The sequence below is a fragment of the Pipra filicauda genome, unplaced genomic scaffold (genome assembly GCF_003945595.2).
Source record: "Pipra filicauda isolate LSUMZ 115617 unplaced genomic scaffold, ASM394559v2 scaffold121_size3267253_pilon, whole genome shotgun sequence".
NCBI lineage: Eukaryota > Metazoa > Chordata > Aves > Passeriformes > Pipridae > Pipra > Pipra filicauda.
Window position 1 is genome coordinate 1,622,338 of NW_024103674.1, and position 20,544 is coordinate 1,642,881.

General features: G+C 46.3%; 2 protein-coding genes across 2 annotated transcripts in view; one reads left to right on the top strand and one right to left on the bottom strand.

The window, feature by feature from the left end:
* On the top strand, positions 1–16,365 carry DOLPP1 (dolichyldiphosphatase 1). Its single transcript, XM_027729842.2, has 8 exons — positions 1–91; positions 8,648–8,748; positions 10,350–10,434; positions 10,702–10,801; positions 11,636–11,734; positions 13,027–13,155; positions 13,686–13,775; positions 14,221–16,365. Exons 1-8 carry the CDS (start codon positions 16–18, stop codon positions 14,255–14,257), a joined length of 717 nt encoding a protein of 238 aa, XP_027585643.1. The 5' UTR covers positions 1–15; the 3' UTR covers positions 14,258–16,365.
* Positions 15,302–20,544, bottom strand: part of CRAT (carnitine O-acetyltransferase) — a 17,842-nt gene continuing 12,599 nt past the window's right edge. Inside the window, exon 15 of the mRNA XM_039387969.1 lies at positions 15,302–20,371. Within this exon, the coding sequence (XP_039243903.1) occupies positions 20,156–20,371 (216 nt within the window). The 3' untranslated portion in view covers positions 15,302–20,155. The remainder of the gene's footprint in view (positions 20,372–20,544) is intronic.

Genomic DNA, 20,544 nt, shown 5'->3' on the forward strand with positions numbered 1-20,544 from the left:
CGGTATCCGGGTAAGATGGCCGCAGTCGGCGAGTGCTCGCTGCCCGCGCCGTGGCGGCCGGTCTCCCTCACTCACGTCGAGTACCCTGCAGGTAACGCTCCGTTTCGCCCCCGCCGGGCCCCCGCGCCGCCCCGTCGGCCCGCGGCGGGGCCCCTCCCGCCGCCCCGCGGCGCCGCCGAGGGCCGGGCTCGCGGCTGCCAAATAGTGAGCCATTGAGCGGCGGCGCTGGGGCGGCGGGGCGCGCGTGCGCGCTGGGGGGCGGCGGGGCGCGCTGCCAGATAGTGAGCCTCGGCGGGAGCGGCGGTGCGCACGCGCGGTGGGGGGCGCCGGGATGGGGGGCTGCGAGGGGGGGGCCCGGGGAAGGGCCCGGGGAGGGGGCGGCTCCGTCCCGGCCCTCCAGTGCCGCCCTCCCCGCTCCACACCGCCTCCTGGCCCCCCCTGCAGCCCCCTGGCCATGTGTGGTAGCCCCCGGCCTCGAGGCGAGGGTCCCACCCATGTTGTGCCGCTCCCCTCAGCAGCGCGGTGGGGTCGGTGTCACCTCCCTGCCTCCCGTGTTGGGGGTCTGGCGTGCTGTGACACAGGGACAGCGGGCTCTGGGGAGCCTCGTGGCACCCCAGGGAGCGGGGCCATGGCAGGGTGGTCTCTGTCCCCGGGGTGGTTTCGGCTGCCAGTGGGTCTGGGGGCTGTGAGAGGAGTGGGGGTGGCAGGGTGTCACTGTCCCCAACGTGGGCTTGGCTCCCAGGTGGGTCTGGTGGCAGCGCTGGGAGTGGGGCAGCGACAGGGTGGTCCCTGCCCTGAGGTGGGCTCCGATGCCGGGTGGGTTTGGTGGCAGTGCTGGGGGCAGGGCAGTGGCACCGTGGCCGTGTCCCCGAGGTGGGTTTGATGGCTTTTCTGGGAGCACTTGAGTCAGGGAGCGCTGAGGGAAATGCCTGGAGGACTCCAGGCACAGGGTGTCCTGTAGCTCAGCTTGTGGCAAGGTGGGCTTGGGTCCAGGTGGGTGCTTGAATACAGGATGGGCCGTTCCAGCTGGGACAGGTGTGATCCATAAAGGTCCTGTGCCCCTGGATCCCTGTGGTGCTGCACACCAGAGCAGCCTGGCCCGGGTTGTGGTGGGATGAATCCCTGATCTGTCACTGTGCAAGAGGAACCAGTCTGTGTTCAGAGAGCAGCAGCATAAGTGGTGTCTCATCAGTAACTGTGGTCCTTTGGAGCTCCCCTTCAGGTGCTTTGTGCTCTGCTGGTTTTAAGTGCTTGTAGATAATAAAAAAATGAAGTGTCAGAGTGTTAGTATTGAACATGTGCTCAAAATCCCACTTTGGTGTTAACACTATTTCAGTATTTCCAGTTCTCCCAGTGAGTCCCCCCTAACTTGCATTGTGCTGCTGTGTGTCCCGTTTCGATAGCTGAATTTTAGTTCCTGATGAAAGCTCCTCTCAGTAGTGCAATTCCTAAAGCTTCTACAGTGCTTAGGGATCTTCTGGGTTGAAAGTGCCCATTTAGCCAGGAGACTTGAAATGTGACAACAACTGAAAGGATCTGGCACTGGAGATGCATTATTTCTTGGCCCTCCCTCTCATGGCTGTTTTGTGGTTTTATGAGGTACTTTATGTGAAGTACTGGCATTTCCTTTTCTGGCTTGTATTTTCTTTCACCCTGTACACAATTCTGCCATCCCCCTTCTCAAATATGTTAATTTTACAGTTTGAGGGAGATGGGGAATAATCTTCCCAGTAGGACTGATATATTCATCTCTGTATCTCATCTCCTTATCTGAACCTAGCAGAATACACAGAGCACATTCTGTGCTCCATTTGTTGGATTGGTTTGGGAAATGAAGGTGGTGGAAGTTGTTGCACAAGGGTTATCTGTCAGATCTTGAGCAATGTGACATAACTCGATTATTTTCTCTCTGCATTGAGAGTGTCTTACACAGGGAAAGGGAGGAGATGATTGTGTGTGGGGGTAAATCAGCCCTGAGATGAGGGTTATGTGTGGATGAGGATGGACACTGTGGCAGGGCTGGACAACCCTTTCTATGAAGAAATTTTTCCTACTATCCAACCTGAACCTCTCCTGGCCCAACTTGAGGCTGTTTCCTCTCATCCTGTCCCTTGTTCCCTGGGAGCACAACCTGACCCCCACCTGGCTCTGCCTTCCCTTCAGGGAGTTACAGAGAGTGAGAAGGTCCCCCCTGAGCCTCCTTTTCTCCAGGCTGAGCCCCCCCAGCTCCCTCAGCTGCTCCTGGTGCTCCAGACCCTTCCCCAGCTCCATCCCTTCTCTGGACATGCTCCAGCCCTTCAGTGTCTTGTTGTGAGGGCCCAAAACTGACCCTAAGATTGGAGGTGGTGCCTCACCAGTGCTCAGCACAGGGGGATGGTCACTGCCCTGATTCTGTGCCCACACCATTACTGGTACAACCCAGGTGCCATTGGCCTTGCCCACCTGGGCATAGATGGGCTTATGTTCAGCTGCTGTCAAACAGCACCCCCAGGTCCTTTTCCAGCTTTCCAGCCACTGTTCCCCCAAACTGGGGTATTCCATGGGGTTTTTGTGATCCAGGTGCAGGACCCAGCACTTGGCCTTGTTAAGCCTCATACAGTTGGTCTCACCCTTGGATCCAGCCTGTCCAGATCCCTCTGCAGAGCCTTCTTGCCCTCCAGCAGATCAAAATTCCTGCCCAACTTGATGTCATCTGTGAACTGCCTGAGAGTGCTCTCCATCCCCTCATCCAGATCATTAATAAAGATATTAAACAGAACCTGCCCCAATACTGAGCCCTGGGGAACACCCCTGGTTTTAGAGGTGTTGCTGATTTATCTCCATTCCCCACCACTCTGGGCCCAGCCATCAGCCAGTTTTTTACCCACTGAACAGTGCACCACCCAAGCCATGGATGTTCTGCAGGAGAATGCTGTGGCAAATGGCTTCAAAGGCTTTACTAAAGTCTGGGTAGACTACATTGTGGTCTGAAAAAATGACTTGCAGTAAGGTGGTAGGTCTGATGCTTTTACCTGGATTTGGGGAAAGTGCTCTGACTTTATTTAGAAAGCTGTTTAGGTTCTGCCTGTGTACAGCTTAAGTCTAGGTCCATAAAGCTTCTAGATAATGTATATTTATAAAATAATGATGTTGGCAGCCTGCTCAGCACTGTGGAGTTAATGTGGCCTCGTGCTGCTGAGAGGGTCAGAACAAGAAATAGATCCTGCTTTTACCAACATAAATTATTAAGCTGTCTTGGCATGTCATGCACTGCTGTGTGGCAAAAAGCTTTGGCTCTTGGCTGATCCCGAGGCTGCTGAGCCTCTGTGGCAACCAGCTCTTAAAATCTCAGGTCTTTAAAGACTTCCAGCACAGAACTGCTGCCACCCCGGCTTTCATCTGCCACGAGTGACAGTCCCGCTCGCTGTGAGCAGGTAAAAAGCTGTCACTGCTGATTTGTGCCTGCCACACAAAGCCTGGTTTTGGGCTGCTTCTTGTAAAAGTGAAGGGGAGAGGTGTCTCCAGAAGGGTGCTGATCCTCCCTGTCCTGATCTAGTGTTTCCTTATCAATAGTGATACACCAAACCCATCCTTACTGCTTGTGTGGCTGCACAGTTCTCCAGGGCTTTCTGTGATGTCCACTTTGAGCAAAATAAATGAGAAACAACAGATGAACGTTGTGGTAATCAACTGCACACTGGTCTGAGGAATGGGATCTTGGAGAGCTGAAATACTGCCCTTAGGGAATGTCAGGATGAAACACAGGGAGAAGAAACCAGCCATGGCAGTGCTGCTTGAGTGTGCTAAAGCATGCTGCTGCAGAGGACAGCCTGGAACAATGTCAGCCTGGTGCTGCTTTCAGAATTTTTTGATCCTGAAGCTTTTCTTATCAGCAATTGTACTTTGGTGAGACCAAGGGATGATCTGGCAGTGCTGGGTTGCTGGCAGGTAGGCAGGAACAATCCTTCTTCTGTATGTCCTTCCAGTAATGAGCTGGTGATTGCATCAGGACTGTTAAGTCCTTTGATGGATGTATAAAAGCTGTATGTCTAATTGCTCTTTGAATCCATTTCCGCTTTGGATCTCACAGTGTCTTTGGCACTGAGCTTTGCAGCTTAATGTGGTTATTGTTTCTTTTCTAAGTTCACTTCTCAGTAATTCCATCAAAAGCTCTCCTTCTCATGTGCAGTGAGAGGTAACAATTGTTTGCTGTCCATTTCTCCATATAATTCATGACTTCATGGAACTGTTACATTCTCTGCTTTCCTTTTCAAGCTGAAAATCTGAGTTATTTGATGTTTTCTGAATGGCTGCTGTCACATACTTATCTTTGTCCTCTTTCAATTTGCCTTTCCTGTGTGTGCTCTCCTCTCCCTTTTTAGCTGTGACACCAGAATTGCATAATAAATTTTTGTAGTGCTGTAACAGTAACTTCTGTTTTGCTCTTAAAAATGTTCTTCTTGCCTTTTTCACTGCTGCAGAGCACTGGATGCTACTCTGAAGGTATTGGCTCACACTGAGTCTGAGGGATTTTGTTTGATAACAACTGAACTAAATCCTGTCATGTCATGTGTATAATTAGGGTTGTTTTTTCCCGTATTCATTGCTTTGCATGGGATGACTTTGTGCTGCAGGCTTAAAACTCATCTTCAGGAACTTCCTGTCTGTAGGGTGAGTTTCACTGGAGAAACATTGAGTTCCTGGTTTGTTTGGGTTTTTTAATTAGTATTTGGAGAAAAGAAAAAAACTTCCTCTCTTCAGTGCAGCTGGGATTCTTAAAGCTCTGGGACTTTCTGGACCTCCTCTTCTCACACTGGACAAATTCTTTAAGGAGACAAACCTGATCAGACCTTTTATCTGCAGAATGACAGGGAATCTTCCCTTTTTCCCGGTTGCCCAGGTTATTTCCTACAGCCAGGCAGAGCTGGAGGGGCTGGTGTGCAGAGGTGAAGAGGTGCATCAGAGCAAAGGTGCTGGGGCTGTGTGGGTGCTTTGGCTCAGCAGTTTGTGTTGCTGTTCAGCGTCAGCACGTGCTGTTCCTATAGGAATGTTTGTTCTGATAACCCTCCTGTGATTCTGTGCAGGGTGGGAGCTCACAAGTCAGGGCTCATTCCATAGCTGAGCAGTATCTGTGGGAAGAAGCAGATCCCACTCTTGTTCGGCTGCTTTAATGCAGAGGTTTATGTTTAATCTCCCTGCAGAAGTTGTGTCTGATTCCTGCCTTTATGCCATAATTTGAAGCCTCCTGAAGATATTTCCGCTGTCCCACGTGTGCAAGCTGAGGAAATGGCTCTCTTAGAGCATGAATATTTAGTGATGTAAATGCCCATGACACACATACACCGCGTGTTGTCTGTGCAACTTGCACACATGCACTCGGCCAAGAACACACGACCAGCAGCAGGGCCACAAATAGATGCTTCAATAGGAAGTGGTGGTGGCAAAGCTCAATCTTGTGGTAGGATGTGGTTTGGGGGCTGTTGATTCACATTTTTACATCCTATACAGGTTAGGCTGATGTGGTGGAGCTCGGATATTTCCACCGAAAGAATGCTGGGTAAAATGTTGAATTGGAGCAGAAGTAGATGCTGAATGAAGGCTGAAAAAAATAGCCTTGTGTGTCTGAGCTATGTATAGTGCTGCACGTATTTATCTCTTGGCTGCCCAAAAATGAGCTATTGCCTTCTGTATTTTTGCTTTTGGAGCTCCCGAGGATGTCCAGGGAAGGCTGGACTTTAAAAAAAAGCAGAATTTAAAACTAAACAAACCTCAAGGTATACATTAAATAGATTCTCCTTTTGCATTTTTGCAGAGGGTTTGTCTCTGTTCTTACCGGTTGGAGGAATTGCTTTAAAATTCCCAAGCTTAGTAAAATAAAGGAAAATTAATCTTTATAAAAAAAGAGGGGGGGGAGTGCTGCTTGCTAGATCTTACTGGACTTCAAACCGTGGCTCTCCTGCACGTCTCCTTTCCCTGGGAATAAGTCTGGGAGCGCACTGGAGCGTGAGAGGAGATGGGAGGGACACCAGTAATCAGGCTGGGAGGCCCCCGGAGCTCTGTGCGGTGATCAGCGCTGGCCTTTCTCTCAGAGCTCACTCTGCCTCCTTCACTGGGGATTTCCACTCATTTTGGAGCTGGTTTAGTTAATGCAGCTCTGCCTGGAGCTGCTGATCCAGCGAGGCATTTGTGGGCTGCTGGTGTAGCTCCTTCAGATAGTGCTCAGCTATTTATCTGCCTCCTCCCCTAGAAAAAGTGGCTTCAGGATGTGCCTGTTTAATTGCTGTTAGCTACAGTAATATGAAGTATGATTAATGCTATCTGTTCTGCTCTAAATGGACACCTGAAATGTTTGAGGAGCTTTTGTGTTAAGATTGATAAAGGACTTGGTGCTTGCAGGCAACATCTGGGAGTGATGGTTTCTGGTTCTGCACTCTGGGACTTTCTGGATCTCTTCTCACACTGGACAAATTTAAGGAGAGAAACCTGGCCAGACCTTTTCTCTGCAGAATGTCAGGAAATCTTCCCGTTTTCCCAGTTGTCCAGGGTGTTTCCAGGCAGAGTTGGAGAGGCAGGTGTTCAGAATCAATGGGAGTTGTGCAGTCTGGGTGGTTTGATCTATTGGGAATGTTATCATGTGACATAACAGAGGATCATGAATTTGGTACTGCTGGTCCTATTTAAATTAAAATACTACTTGCTTAAGTATTCCTCCACCATCTGCACAAGAAATAGAATCCCCCAAGAAGATAAATAATTTAATTTGGTTTCTACTTGACAAAATTACAGCTTCTAGTCTGGAAGTGCTGAGTTTTTATGTACTGTGGGTTAACAGAGTGAATGATCTGAAATGTGGTGATTCCTTGATGATGAGCTCTCTTCAGTTGGTAATGCTGAAAGTGAGACTATTGGAAAGTATTCCTAAGGCTTCTGGGGTAGTTTGATTGTCTGGTGCTTTGTCTCATGAATTCCTTGAAGACGGGATTCATTTTGTTGAGAGTTTCTGATTTATGTAAAACCATAAGGGGCTTGATTTTCAATTGCCAGGTAACTGATCCTGTCGCATCCTCTTTGTGCTGCCACAATCCGTTGCTGTTCTGCTTTGGAAGCATTTGGAACCCACCTGATGTGAGGCAAACCTGCCATATGGTGCAGGAAAAGTTTCAAATTCAGAGTCTTCCGATGCTTCTGAGGTTAAAACCAAAATAGAACCTCACTTCAGTGAAAGCTCAGTGTGCTTGGGTATTTTGTCCTCCAAATCTTCCTAATTTCACTGGTACAGACTAACACTCCTGCTAGTAATCCTTGCTGATGCTGTTGCTGGTTCCCAAATCTAACCTAGAGTCTGGGATTCCAGAGGCTTCCGTGCACTGTACCTGGTGTAGCCACAGCTATGTGGCAATAACACCAGCAGCATGAACTTTGTTGTAGCAGGGCAATAACTTCTTTATCAGTCCCAGCACTGAGAGGCTGAGGTTAAAGTCCTTTCTGCCAAGTGCTGCTTTAAAATGTGGGTGCGTGGGCTGGGGAGACTCAGTATCTTGCAGTGGAATTGATCTAGGAATGAGTCCAATGCTCAGCCTTGCAGAGGCATCCTGTTTCCTTTAGAGAGGAGAGAGGAAGGATAAATTTGTGTGGAGGCTGATCCTTTTGTGTTTAGTGATGGGATGGAGAGGATCTGGTCTCAGAACCAGTACCCAAAGTACCCATGTCTTTGGTTGCTCTCTGGGTTCATACAGTGGGTTTGTGGTGACTTCTATCTTTAAAGATTCTCAGGTAGACAGTTCTCACTCTTCTGATATGAATTGCTGATCTTGGAGCAAAGTTACTCTATTCTTGTGTTTCCCTGGAATTCATGCTGCCATCTTCTCTCAAAATGCTTCTGTGTGTGTCCCTTTTCTGGGAAGAGAGGCAAGAGAAACATGGATCTAAACACACAGCTGCTCTTTACTGTTGCTGCCCGCTTCTGTGTCTGGGATCGTTCAGGATAAAGTTTTTGAGGGATCTTATGACCTCCTGCGAGGTCTCACTGCTGCTCCCTGATTCTCCCTCGGGGACAACTAGACCATTAGTTATTTGGTTTGGAGGCTCAAAGCCCCTTCTGTGTCATACAAGTGGGCTACTGGTTAAAAAGGCAGAGTCTCCTTTATTTCCCTGTTATCTCCTGCTCTGTTTAGCTATTTATTTCCTCCCCATTTTGCTAATGCTAGTGTTCGTGCAGACACATGGTGAGACAGATTAGGAAGCTGATCCAGCTGAAAATGAACCCATTTTAGTAAGGGAATGGGAAAGGATTTGTTTGGGGAGTGTTTGCTGGTAATTGCTGGCATAGGGAGGCAAAATGAATGAGGGGGAGGGAAAGATGCTGCCTCTTTTGCAGCAGCCTGTGCTTATGTTGGATTGAAGTGCCTCTGGGCCCACACCTGTGGTCATTGTTGTAAACTGGGTGGCAGCAAACTCTGCTGAAGGATGCCAGGCTCCTCTCATCCCTGATTTTGAGCCTGCATGTGAGCACTGCTGTCTCCTTGCTTCGGCTCCTCCGGGTCACTCTGCAACCCAGGTTTGCCCCTCTGCTCCCAGTGATCCAGGGCTCCAGCTGGGCCATGCTCTGGTGGCAGGCAAGTTACCTGTGAAGTTCAAACTGATTTGTGTCTCTTGTTTGTTTCCCCAGGTGATTTCTCTGGTCAGCTTTTAGCTTATTTGAGTCTTGGTCCAATATTCATTATTGTTGGCTTTGTAACACTCATCATATTCAAGAGAGAGCTTCACACGGTGAGTCCTTCTCTCCCTTCCCAGCCTCTCCTTATGACTAAAGCCTCTTCCTTTGTCACCTGGTGCTGCTGTGTTCACACTTGTTTTTCTCTCTTTAAAGTGCAAGCCTAGGTAAGGCATCTTCCTGTCACAGAACAGCAGGAGACACTTAGCACCAGTACCAGGTTAAAAGGCTGCTCAGCCTTTGCTGATTTCTCTGTTGCTCTGTGGTGTGTTTTGTACATGATCTGTCCAAAACCATCGAGGGAGATGTCTGAGGAAGTAAAGAATGCTGTTTGCAGAGTGGGAACACTCCCAAGATCCAGTAGGATCATAGCACTTAGTAGGTTCCTGCAAGCTGGGCAGCATATGTGGGAAATGGTGTGTGTAACTCAGGAGGATGTACTTTCTTAGAACTACTGAGATGGAAAAGGGGATACAAAATAAAACCTACAGATTCCCAGGGGAGTGGATCTGTCTTTAAGGGCTGCTTCTCAACTGTGAATTGAATTACCAGGGACTGAAGAGGCTTTCTTCTGTCCAAATTCTTGTAACACGTAATGCTTTCTGTCTGCTCTGAAAGGTAGTTGGGAATCAGTGTCATGGATAAATTCTGTATAAACCTCTTGTAACATTTACCCTCAGTAAACAGATAAAATAGGGGCCACTGAAAGGGTTTTGACAGCAGATTTCTAATACAGGGCCACAGTGTCATGGGAACCAGTGGCTTGAGGGACCTGGGAATGGGCCTTCTAACTAGGAAAGGCAGCTGTTAAGTTTTGGCAACCCAAAAGTCTCTTGTTGACCCAAAAGAGAGAATGAGCTGGAGTAACTCTTGAACAGATTTCTGGGTTTATACAGGGACTTGTTAGGTGTTGGTAAGGAGACAACTGTGGAGGTTGATTCCCGGTTCTTCGTGTGGGAAGTCACCATTGAGCTGGAGAGAGACACTGCCTGACCCGGGGCTCAGGATATGGAGTGAAAAATTCCTTTGTCATCTGGAATGGGACTGAGTGTTAAGGGGGCAGAGTGTCATCACCAGCTGGGAATCTGATCACAGCAGCAGGACTAATTTAGGGAAGGTGTATGGGCTGTGGAATTAAAGAGTAAAAATAAATGCTACCAGCCTGGCTTAGCTCAGAATGTGAATCCATTTCGAACTGAAGACAGCAACTTCAAGATGAAAATAGGCATAGAGGGAAAAGACAGAAAGCCTAAAAAGTCACCTTTATTTTAAGCTATTTACCCAAATAACAGTGTCTGCACTCCCCCTGTTGGTCATCCGGAAAAGCCAATCCCCAAAAACCTGCCCTGTTAAAAAAATGCCACTTTCTACACTTGCTGGTGGAAATGTTCTGGCAGAAGTGCTGTACAGTGTCATTTGTGTCTCATTCTGTGTCATCTGCTGAAAAGCTGCACATACACAAAGTGTTGCCAAATACACAAAGTGAGCTGAAAAATAAGTGCTTTCCTTCCTCACATAGTGAATTTGGAAGCTGTTTTAACTCTAGTAGTCAGAAAAGAAAATGAGAAACATAATGTTTGGGGTTTTGTCAACAGAGAGAGCCTGGTAAGTGGAAGGGTCTTTTAGAGGGGGTGACAGAGCTGTCTTGCCTTCACAGATCTCTTTCTTGGGAGGGCTGGTGTTCAACGAGGGAGTGAACTGGTTAATAAAAAATGTAATCCGGGAGCCTCGGCCGTGTGAAGGTAGGGAATGGACCGTGGGTGTCGTGGTGTCAGTGGAGTTCTGAGTGGAATGCTGACTGTGAGGGGTTGGAGGGTATTTTCCCCTTTGCCTCATGTTGGTTTTGTATGTTTGGATGTAAGAGGGCTGGTAGAGCCCTCTGAGCAGGGATGTGTCCTGTGAACTGTGTGCACATATTCCAGCAGAGTGTTCTGGCTTCGCATCTGGAGTGTTCCAGCTGCTGGGTACAGAGTAGACCTTGACCGTACTTTTTCTTCTTCTCTTCCCAGAAGCCCATTCAACAGTGACCACAAAATATGGGATGCCGTCCAGCCACTCCCAATTCATGTGGTTTTTCTCTGTCTATTCCTTTCTGTTCCTTTATTTAAGGTAAAAATTCCAAGTCAGGTTTTGGCTGTTAATATGTTGAAACACCTGAAATATGTGTCTCCCTTGCCGGGTGCCACTTGAGTGGGATAAAGGAATTAAATCTGAGGCCCTGCACAATTTACTGTGGCCTGGGTGGATGGAGCATGTCTGTCTCCATCTGAATGTAGGGCTGGAGTTACCAAGGCTGAAAACTGGAGGGTGTGGGTGGGCCTCCTTTTACCTGTTGGGGTACAGGTCTCCCAGTTTTCTTTTTCTAAGCTGTGATGGTCCCCCAGTGTGAGGGAAGAGGGGGAGAATAGGGAGGAGGAAAGAAGAGCTGCTTTCTCATGTGTCTACTCAGTTTGTCAGTGGGGTCATCTGCAATCTTTTAGGTAATATCTGTTGCCCACTTGCATGACCTTTTAGTTCACCTCCCTTTCCAAGGACTGGGTTTACATGCTGTGCTGTGCTTTCCTGAGGTTCCTGCTGGGGCATGGCTCTGCCTTGTGGCTCCACGTGTGGAGGAAGACAAAACTCACAGTCCCTCCTGGCTCTGTGGGTGATGGAGAGACTCTGATGTCTTGGCTCCCTGTTGCATATGCTCAGCATGTGCCTCTCACACCAGTTGCAGTAGCTGTGAGCATTCTGCCTTCCATCACAGCAATCCCTGTTGACAGCTGGAGAGACACACGAGTGGCTCTCTGGCTGCTCTGGGACAGGTTGCTGCTGGGATGGGGTCGAGCTGCCCATGGCCCCACTGGAGTAGGGCTTTCCTAGGTTTCCCGAGGGAGTGAGGACAGAGGTAAGGCCTGCTCAGCTCCCTGCCCCGTGCTAATGGCTCTCCATCTCTTTCAGAATGCACCAAACAAACAATGCGAGGTTTCTGGATTTACTATGGCGACATGTGCTGTCCATCTGCCTCGTCACAGTGGCTTTGCTAGTCTCATATAGTAGGTATGGAGCAACTGTTTGTCTTATGCTCTCATACAGTCCCGTGGCTTGTCACAGCCCTGTCATTCCTTATCCTGCTTTTCCGACCTGATTCTCGACTGCGCTGTACAAGTCGGAGCTTTATGGAAGTCGCTTTTTTGCCACGAGACCCTTCCAGTAAGCAAAGGTGCTGCATGTGTGGTGCTTCACAGAAGCATTTATAAACCCCCAAATCAGCTGAGCTTGTACCAGTTCCCTATGGGCTCCATTCCCATGCTCCAGCCTCACTGCCTCACCCTCTTTCCAGCACTAATCGTGGAATCATTGCCCCATGCCTTGGCACAGCAGCCTCTGCAGCACATGGATTGCTACAGTTGATCAATCTGATTGTTTTGCTTGAGCATTAGTTAATCAAAACATTTATAGCTGTTTGACTTGCAAGATTTGTATTAAGATGAATAAAGAAAACAAAATTTTGATCATGTTTTTTTTCCCCCTTTAGTGGATTTAAAAAAACAATTGTATGCACACACCACAAATATCAAGTGAACTCCAGTGATTGGAAAACAGACAAATTCAAGCTAGAAATAGGGCCATGTCTTTCACAGGAAAGTAATTACCTGTTGGCACAGTTGACTGTACACTACAGCTGATTCCTTATTACTGATTATTTTAAATCCATAACAGGTATGTAGTCTAATTTAAAAAAAAAAAAATTGGAGGAAATCAAGTGGCCTGTGCTAGGCAGAGGGTCAGATAAGATGATCATAATGGCTTTATGATATATGGGTGAAAAGAATTTTGAATGTAGCTTGTGCACACAGATAGCAGGCAAACAGTGCAGCTTTCTGGATGGCTGCAGTCCCAGTGAGCTGTGCAGCCTTCGTGCCTGTTACGTTGGAGAGCACCAAAATCACAGCAAAAATGCTGTCCATGTTCTTAAAAGCCTTCAAGCCCCAGTTTTGGTGGCTTGGAGGGGACTTACCTTGTTACTGGCTTTGGAAGTCTCCTGGGGAGGAACCAACAGTAACAGTTCCTCACCTGATCAGGATAGATGAAGAAGAATGTGGAGTGTTATTGAGTTAAGCTCAAAGTAGATGTGCTCTAAGCTGAAACTGCTGTAGCAGGGAAGAGTTTTTCCCAGGTTTTTTTCCCCCCAGTATTTTTGCCAGCTTTTTTTGAAAAAAAGATACCCACTTTTAACATCTGCAGGATAATTCACTCACAGCATCTGCGAGTCCAGTGGAACCTCAGCTCTCGAGCCTTGCCTCCTCTTGTTTTAAAGCCTGTCTGGTGACTCTTCTCTTCCACTGCAGGGTTTATTTGCTTTACCACACCTGGAGCCAAGTCCTATATGGAGGTGTGGCAGGAAGCATTATGGCCATAGCCTGGTTTGCCTTCACACAAGAGATCCTAACTCCTCTCTTCCCGAGGATAGCTGCGTGGTAAGGCTCTTTATTCTGTGCAGGCTTGTTACAGATGTTAGAAATGAGAATTCCTGGGCTCTGTCCCAGTTTTGCATACTGACTGTTGTGTAACCTACTTGTTCCTCCATGTTTTCTTGTGCATGCTTATACAAAGGATCATATGTCCTTGATTTAAGGGTGGGGAAGAGAGGGAATTTAATCAACTGCTACGTTTGTAAAGCCCTGCTAAAGCCGAGAGGTGTGGCAGTGCTGGAGGAGCTTTGCAAGCAGAACAGACCTTTCTTAATGAATGTCTAATGACCTAGTAAAATTGCAAAGCCATTTACATGTGATATAGTCTGGAAATATTGTATAAGGAAAGAAAAGAGCATTTAATTAAATGTAACGAAGAATCTTTTTCCCAGCCTGAAGTGATAGGATAGTACCGTTAATTCTGGAGCATATTTTGTGCCTTTTTCTTTTTGTTTTGGTTGGTTTTTTGTTAAATCAAAATCATGGTGGAGAAAGTCTAATTATTTCCCCCTTTCCCCCACCTTGTCTGTTTTCAGGCCAATTTCAGAGTTCTTTTTAATCCGAGACACCAGCCTCATTCCCAACATCCTGTGGTTTGAGTACACAGTCACGAGAGCAGAAGCAAGGTGAGTTCTGTTGGGGGATGGAGGAGCTGTTGCTGGTTTGACTCATTAGATGCAGTTATTAATTAATTTTCTGATACGTAGCCACTGCTGTGGGTAGAATAGCACAGAGTAAAGAAAAATACCAAGTTGTGGGTTAACAGCTGCATCTGAGAGGTGAATCCAGGGAGTGTGGGACTTAAGAATGTTTCATATAAGCATTATTTCAGCTCTCTGGTGTTTGCAGGCAGTTGTTTATAATGCTGTGTACACTGGAGATGGGGTGGATGTTTAGGACTGGGAAGGGCTGATCTCCCTGTAGGGTATGTCGGGCGCAGCTTTAGTTTTGTGTGGAGCTCAGCAGGGCCTTCCTTTAATCCTCCTGTGTTTTCCCGCTGGTTTGGTTGGTTTTATCCCCAGCAGGGGTGGTGTCCCCTGTCTCACCTGTCCCCCCGTGTTGTCGTTGCAGGAACAGACAGCGCAAGCTGGGAACGAAGCTCCAGTGACCCGGGAACGCGGGACCAGAGTTTTAACGGAGACAGACAAGAGCAGAGACCTGGGAGCAGCAAAGGAGCCTTTAAACAGACGGACCAAAGGAACAGGCAGGGACCATACCCAAAAACCTGAAAGCCTTTGCTCTGCTTTAGCAGCTAAGCTGGATTGCTCCCTGATGCATGTGGGACCGTGCAGGAGTAGAAGCTCATTTCCAACACAGATGCACATTGCCGGTCGAATGTACCATCCTGTCTACGTCAGGGGAGGGGGGAGGAAATGCCTGGTGTCGTGTTCGGGGGAGGGAAAACCAAAAATGAATCCTTTCTGTGACTTTTTTTTTTTTTTTTCAGCATGAAATATACACACTATTTATTTATTTTTTTAAATGGAACTATTGTTTTTGGGGCGGGTGAGGCGTTGATTGTGTGTTCTGGTTTTTTTTGCCTTTTTTTTTTTTTTTTGTTCGGGTTTTTCTTTTTTGGAAGAAGATGACAAAACTAATCTCAAGTGGATCATGTTTAAGTAGGGCTTTTAACTCTTACAAACTTCTTAGGAGGGAGGGGAACTAGGATGGGGTGACCTAGGTGGAAGGGAGAGGAAGACTTTCCTTTCTGCAACCAGTTTGGGAGATCAAAATCAATTCCAACTGCACTTTGTACAGACAGAAAGACAGACTATAAAGATCTGATTTTTAACACTAGTGACAGTTCTGCAGGGAAGCCTGCACGGATACCTATTAAGGGGAGTGTGTGTGTAAAACAAAGGAAAAACACAAATATACTGACTCTTATTTTTTTTTTTCCACTGCTGCTCCTGTTGTGTAATTAGCAAGAGTGTCCTTCTCAGAATCTCTTCTAGGTGGCAAGATTATCATACATATCTCACATTTATTCCATCTCTTCCTTTATACTTTTATTACCTCAGGGTTGCTGTGATCTGTACAGCTTTTGTTGTACTGAGAGTGCTGAGGGCACTGGGAAGCCCATTGGTTACAAGCAGTGCTGTGCTCCAGCAAGAGTCAGCCCAAAGCCTTAGAAAATTCAGCTGCTGGTCTCTGTCTTAAGCACTGGATTTTTAATTTTTTTTTCTGTTACAGTTTAAGGGAGGGATTTTTAGGAATGAACACAGTGACAACCATAAATGAACAAGGCAAATGACTAATAACTAGCTCAGCTGCTCTCTGAACTATTCCTTGAAGAGTCCTGTTAGAATCCAGCCGTGAACTCCAAGTAGGGAACTTGTAACTGGCAGGAGCCTCTGCTAGGACCACAGTAGCTTGATAGGTGGGGGTTCTGCAGTTGTAGCCTTGAATGCTGAACTCCTGCAAGCAAGTTTTGCTTTCCATCCTTCTTCCATTCCGGTTCTCCGTCTGGCCAGTGGGCTCTCTGGATGCTGTGTCTCTGTGGGAGTGTGCCTGCCATCTCTGTGTGCTGGTGATGCCTCCGACCTCTGTGACCCATGAGTTCACCCGGCAAGGGCTAAACTCCAAGTGCTTCAGGGCTGTGCATGGACACTTTCTGTATTTCTAGTATATAATGCAGCAGTTCAAGTGTAACTACAGAGAAGTATTTATTCAAAGCACAATTGACTTGAACTTTCACAGATAAAAGGACAGCTTCTGAACTGGCTCAAAGGTCATCGGTGTGCCTTCGATGCAGTCATGTGAGCAGAGGTAAAATGACTGTCACATCTCGGTCTTGCTGCCTGTTTTACTATTTCCACTTTAATCAGACTCCTGCATTATAAAGCTGCTTGAAGTGAGATGTTTTTTTCTGTTCATCTTGCTTATTTTTTTTTTTTTTTAAGTTTTCATCTGTGCCTGTTGCTCTAGGAGTTTCTGTGTTCATGTGGAGTGGGAGGTGCTGTTGGACAACCAGAGTGTTAACTGTAGAAAGGGTCCTGATCCAGGAGATCAGGAATGAAAGCTGTTTAAATTTCTGTGTTTAAATACCTATGGGTAGTAAATTAACTGTTGTCAGTTGTTACATCAAGTATATATATATTTTTTTAAGAACTGTTTAGTATTTGCATAACACAAGCATTCCTGTAACATCTGAAGGACCCAAGCACTGGATCTGCTTTGAAGGTGCATCATAATAAAGAGGCATCTTGCAGCTTTCACAAGGACATTTGATCTGACTTAGACCAGCTCTGTTAGGATGAGACAGGACATCAGACAGGCCCTGTGACATGCTGGTACCATATGTTTCAGTCTGAAAACTGGTACTAATCGCTTATGTCTTTCAAAACTGTTTATTTTCTCTTTCTGTCTCTTGTGAGTGAACTTACAAAGCCAGAATGGAGATCACAGCTCTCTTTCCCAAGGCCAGGGCTGACAGAGAGGATTGTTTTAGGAGTGGCTTAGCACTTCCCCAGCCTCTCGAGCTCTTATGACAAACTGCTGGAAAAACTATATATGGAAGCACCTATTGAGAACTAGAGCACAGGGAAGAGGGTTCATCTCCTCACAGAGCAGTGTAGTGTAAAAAGCTGTTCCACTTCATGTTGCCTTCAAACCCAAGCTTCCTACAGTTAATTCTTAGGAGTGAGGGAGAGGAAGAAGAGCTCTTGTAAGACACTGTAATAAACTCCCCTCTGTTCTGTGAGTTGTTTGTAATCTGCATCTTCTGCCTACTTTTGCTGTACCTTTTCAGAAATCTTTGCAATACTTGATACAGTAGAAATTCCTTAGTGATTCCATGGATTTTCTTAACTAAATGGTGCTGTGCAGGAAAAGATTTGAGCTCTGCCTTATTATCCTACACTTGTATGAAGTCTCCTGCCACTAGTTTTCTGAAATGGAATATTTTCTTTGGAATATGTGGCTTTGCAAGCAGATGCTTACTATTCCTCCCCTGTACTCCAGGGGGCTGGATAGAGATAAGACAATAAAAAGGAAGGTGACAGAATGCTGTGGTTCACTGTTCTTGCTGTCCCCACACAAACATCCTCCCAATGAGGGCAGTTATGTAACTTCTGCAGTGTCTGAGGAGATTTAAGCCTTTTTGTAGCACTTATCTGTTTATTGTGTTTCAGTTTATTCAACGAACGGTTCCAAACTTTACATGACATGGATCCCTTTACCCAAACAGGATTTTAACACAGCTAACCAGCAAAGCATGCAACACTACCAGGCTGTATCAGAAATTGCACTCAGACCCCAAGATTTATCTGAATGTTTTCAGTCTGTGAATTCCTTAAATGATTTGTTCCAAATTGGTAGCTTTTCTGGAGCTTTAGTTTCTTGTACCTTGTTTGCCTTTAAGACAATCTCTTGATAAAACAATCAGAAACAGGGAGAACAGTTTTAAGTCAACACTGAAAAAATGTAAAGGGTATGAACCAGAAGGACATCACATTTTAGAACTTGTACAATAAGAAAAGACTTTTTAAAGGAAAAACCTTGTAATGATTTTAGCAGTGTCCTTTCAAGCACTCCAAAAATCAGCTTCATTCATCAGAATTTCAGCTCTGTGTATCAGTAAGGATGCATTAAGTGGGTTATGAATCTTGTATCTCTTTCAGTGGGACAGTCTGCTCCTTGCAGCTGCACTCTGCTGAAGCTAGTGGGATATCCAGATTTAGATCCAGGATAGATCAATCCCATCTTCTGAGGTACAGTCACAGCAGCACATGCTTATGCTTAATCTTTAATAGGCACTTTCCTTGGAGAGCCTTCCCCCTTTGAGACAGAAGTGAAAAGGGCCAGTCTCAAATACTTCAGTGGCACTACTTGTGCTTGAAGGCATTGCAGACATGGAAAAATAACTCATCCCCTGGCAACAGAGGCTGATTCAGTATGGGGGCAGGATTACTTTGGCAAAAGAGTATTTTTACCACGTGAAAGGCTCCATAAAACCAGATGTAATTCCGGTAAGGTTTGATCTTTTCTTTAGTTATTTACACAGTCACTTAGAGTTTGATAATACTGAGTTATCCTCTTGCAGTTTTCTGTCTGATTGATACAGAGGAGTTGACAGAGCAGAGAGGTGTGTGCTTGCAGGTTTGTAGTGCTCCTATTCGTGTCTTGAGGCTGTCTCACTCCATTCAGGATTCTTCTAAAAGATCAACTAAACCCATGTAGATGATGTAAAAGTGACAGTTTATACAATCACTGGCTGTGCAGGTGAGTTTCAGTTAAATTTTCTTCTTTAAGGTTTAAGTATAAGATAGAAGCTTTGAAATAACATCCTTTCAGGAAAAAAATGCCAAAGCATTTAGTGCAAATTTCTTCATTTTTGTTCACCAAGGCACTTTGATCATGTCCCTTGCAATTATTTCCCTGTTAAAAAAACAGGCCCTCACACTCCTAATGCTTCTTGTCTATGATGATGTCCCAGCAGACATATCTTGAAGGGTGTGCAATTTAAATACAGAATTCCTGTTGCAGACACAGCACTAGAATTCCTTACTACCATACAATTTTACTAAATGAAAGTGTAGTCAGGGACTTGGATTCTGGCAGGATTGGTTGGAGGTAGTTCCTATGCTACCATTGTATGTTAATGTTTATATATCATCTTTTACTGTCTCAAGTTTGTCAGCCGAACACGAAAACGTGATCATGAGATCATTCTCTTACAGAATAAAGCTGACACAAATTGGAGTAATATTTCAGTAAGAAATAACTCCCAAGAGTGGCAGGAAAGGTGCTGATACTGCAGGAACAGTGGCTGCCACAGTGCACAAACATCTACAGTGTCCACGTGTTCCCAGCTTCCTGCTTTTCAAGATTTTCTGCCTTGTTAAAAGCCGAGTGTTGTGAAAGAAGGGTGATTCTGCAGCTGTTTTTCCTTTGGCCCTTAACAGATTTTAACTCTGTGGGCCAGAAATGGAAGAATGTTTGGAGTTCCTGATCAGAAATGTCCTTATTTGTCCACAGCTCAGGCATAACAGTGTGCACAAAAAGGCTGTTTCTGAAAGCAAGGTATAAACATGTGAGTCCTGAAGGAGATGAGGCACGTGGCCTTATGGCTGGTAGGCAGAGTCAGCATCTTTTTCCTTTCCTCAGTTCCAAAGAAAGGTACAAAGCTTAGCAAGTGTCCTGCTGAATGCATAGACAATCTCTTCTCATCTCTGCAGATGTGAAGCCAAAGCTGGCAAAACCTATGTGAGAGGAGTTTCATAGAAGCTTTGTGGGGGAAAAAGCTTTAGGCTGAGCTGGAAGATCAATGGCAGGACCACAGCAGCAAGCTTAACAAACAGCCCAGAGCAACAACAACAAAACCACCAATAAAAAACACCTTAGTTTGCAGCGAGTCATGTTCTGTTGTTAATAAGGTCAGTGCAACAGAAGGGAGATCCCAGTGTCCTAAAATGAAGGGAAGGGAATGTTCCTGTAAAGCAGATACTGGTTGGAGTGCCTGGGATTAGTAGTGCAGTGCACTCTAACAAGGCTGGATCTGCTCTGGCTTAACTTCTTTCTCCCCTTGCCAAAGTTCAGTGGTGAAGTTTTGCTGGAGCAGCAGAAAAACCTTCAGTCAAGTTTGAAAGACGCTCTTCGGAAGACTTAGTAGTTGCATCACACAATAAACATTCCCTGCTTTTCCTGGAGAACTACCTTCCTCACCAAATGGATTTAGATACTGGTAAGGACTGTGCTTTCTGTATTCCTTTATAGTAAGTTTTGTAAAAATCATATTTGAGTCCTCTTTGAGGACAGGAAGGTGCACTTTGCATTGACGGGAGAGGACCAGTCAGTTCTACTTTGGCTTGAGACTGTTTCCTTTCACTACAGAGTCTGCTATCTGCGGGTGACTGTTGTGTAACCTCTTGATGAAAGCAAATGATAGAAGCCTTCCTGGGTTCCAGGGGCAGCTGTTCTCTCAATTATTGTCTGAGGAATTGGGAACTTCAGCGCATGAGGCATAGCCCCTTTAACTAGGGGGGGTTTGCATCATGTTTGCCTCTTACAGTTTGGATTTGGGAGCAGCCTGGAGCAAGATCCTCATGTCTAGCAGTGCCTTCTCGAGATAATGTGCCATGCGGGCGGCGTTGGTGTCGGCACAGCTGTTGAAGGCTGAAATTGCAAAGTTGATGTGTTCTTCCATGGGGTTGTAACAGATTCCATAGCCATCTGGAACCACGGGACCAAAACACATCACGCAGTCTGTCTTTGCTGGGACCTGTGGAGACAATGTGATTAAAACCTTCTGACCGGTCAGAGAGAAGGGAAGCCATCAAATGCAAACAGCTCTGTCAGCAGGAAACTCATCTCATTAAGGTGCTCTAGAAGGGCCCTCTGGTCAGCCCCACCTCCCACCACACTCATGCTGGATCCTACAATTTAGCAGCAATG

Bases quoted from the DNA above. Each gene is read 5' to 3' on its own strand.
- DOLPP1 (XM_027729842.2), top strand. From the start codon at position 16: ATGGCCGCAGTCGGCGAGTGCTCGCTGCCCGCGCCGTGGCGGCCGGTC. The intron at 13,156-13,685 runs GTAAGGCTCTTT...GTCTGTTTTCAG, and splicing joins TTCCCGAGGATAGCTGCGTG to GCCAATTTCAGAGTTCTTTT. The intron at 13,776-14,220 runs GTGAGTTCTGTT...TTGTCGTTGCAG, and splicing joins GTCACGAGAGCAGAAGCAAG to GAACAGACAGCGCAAGCTGG.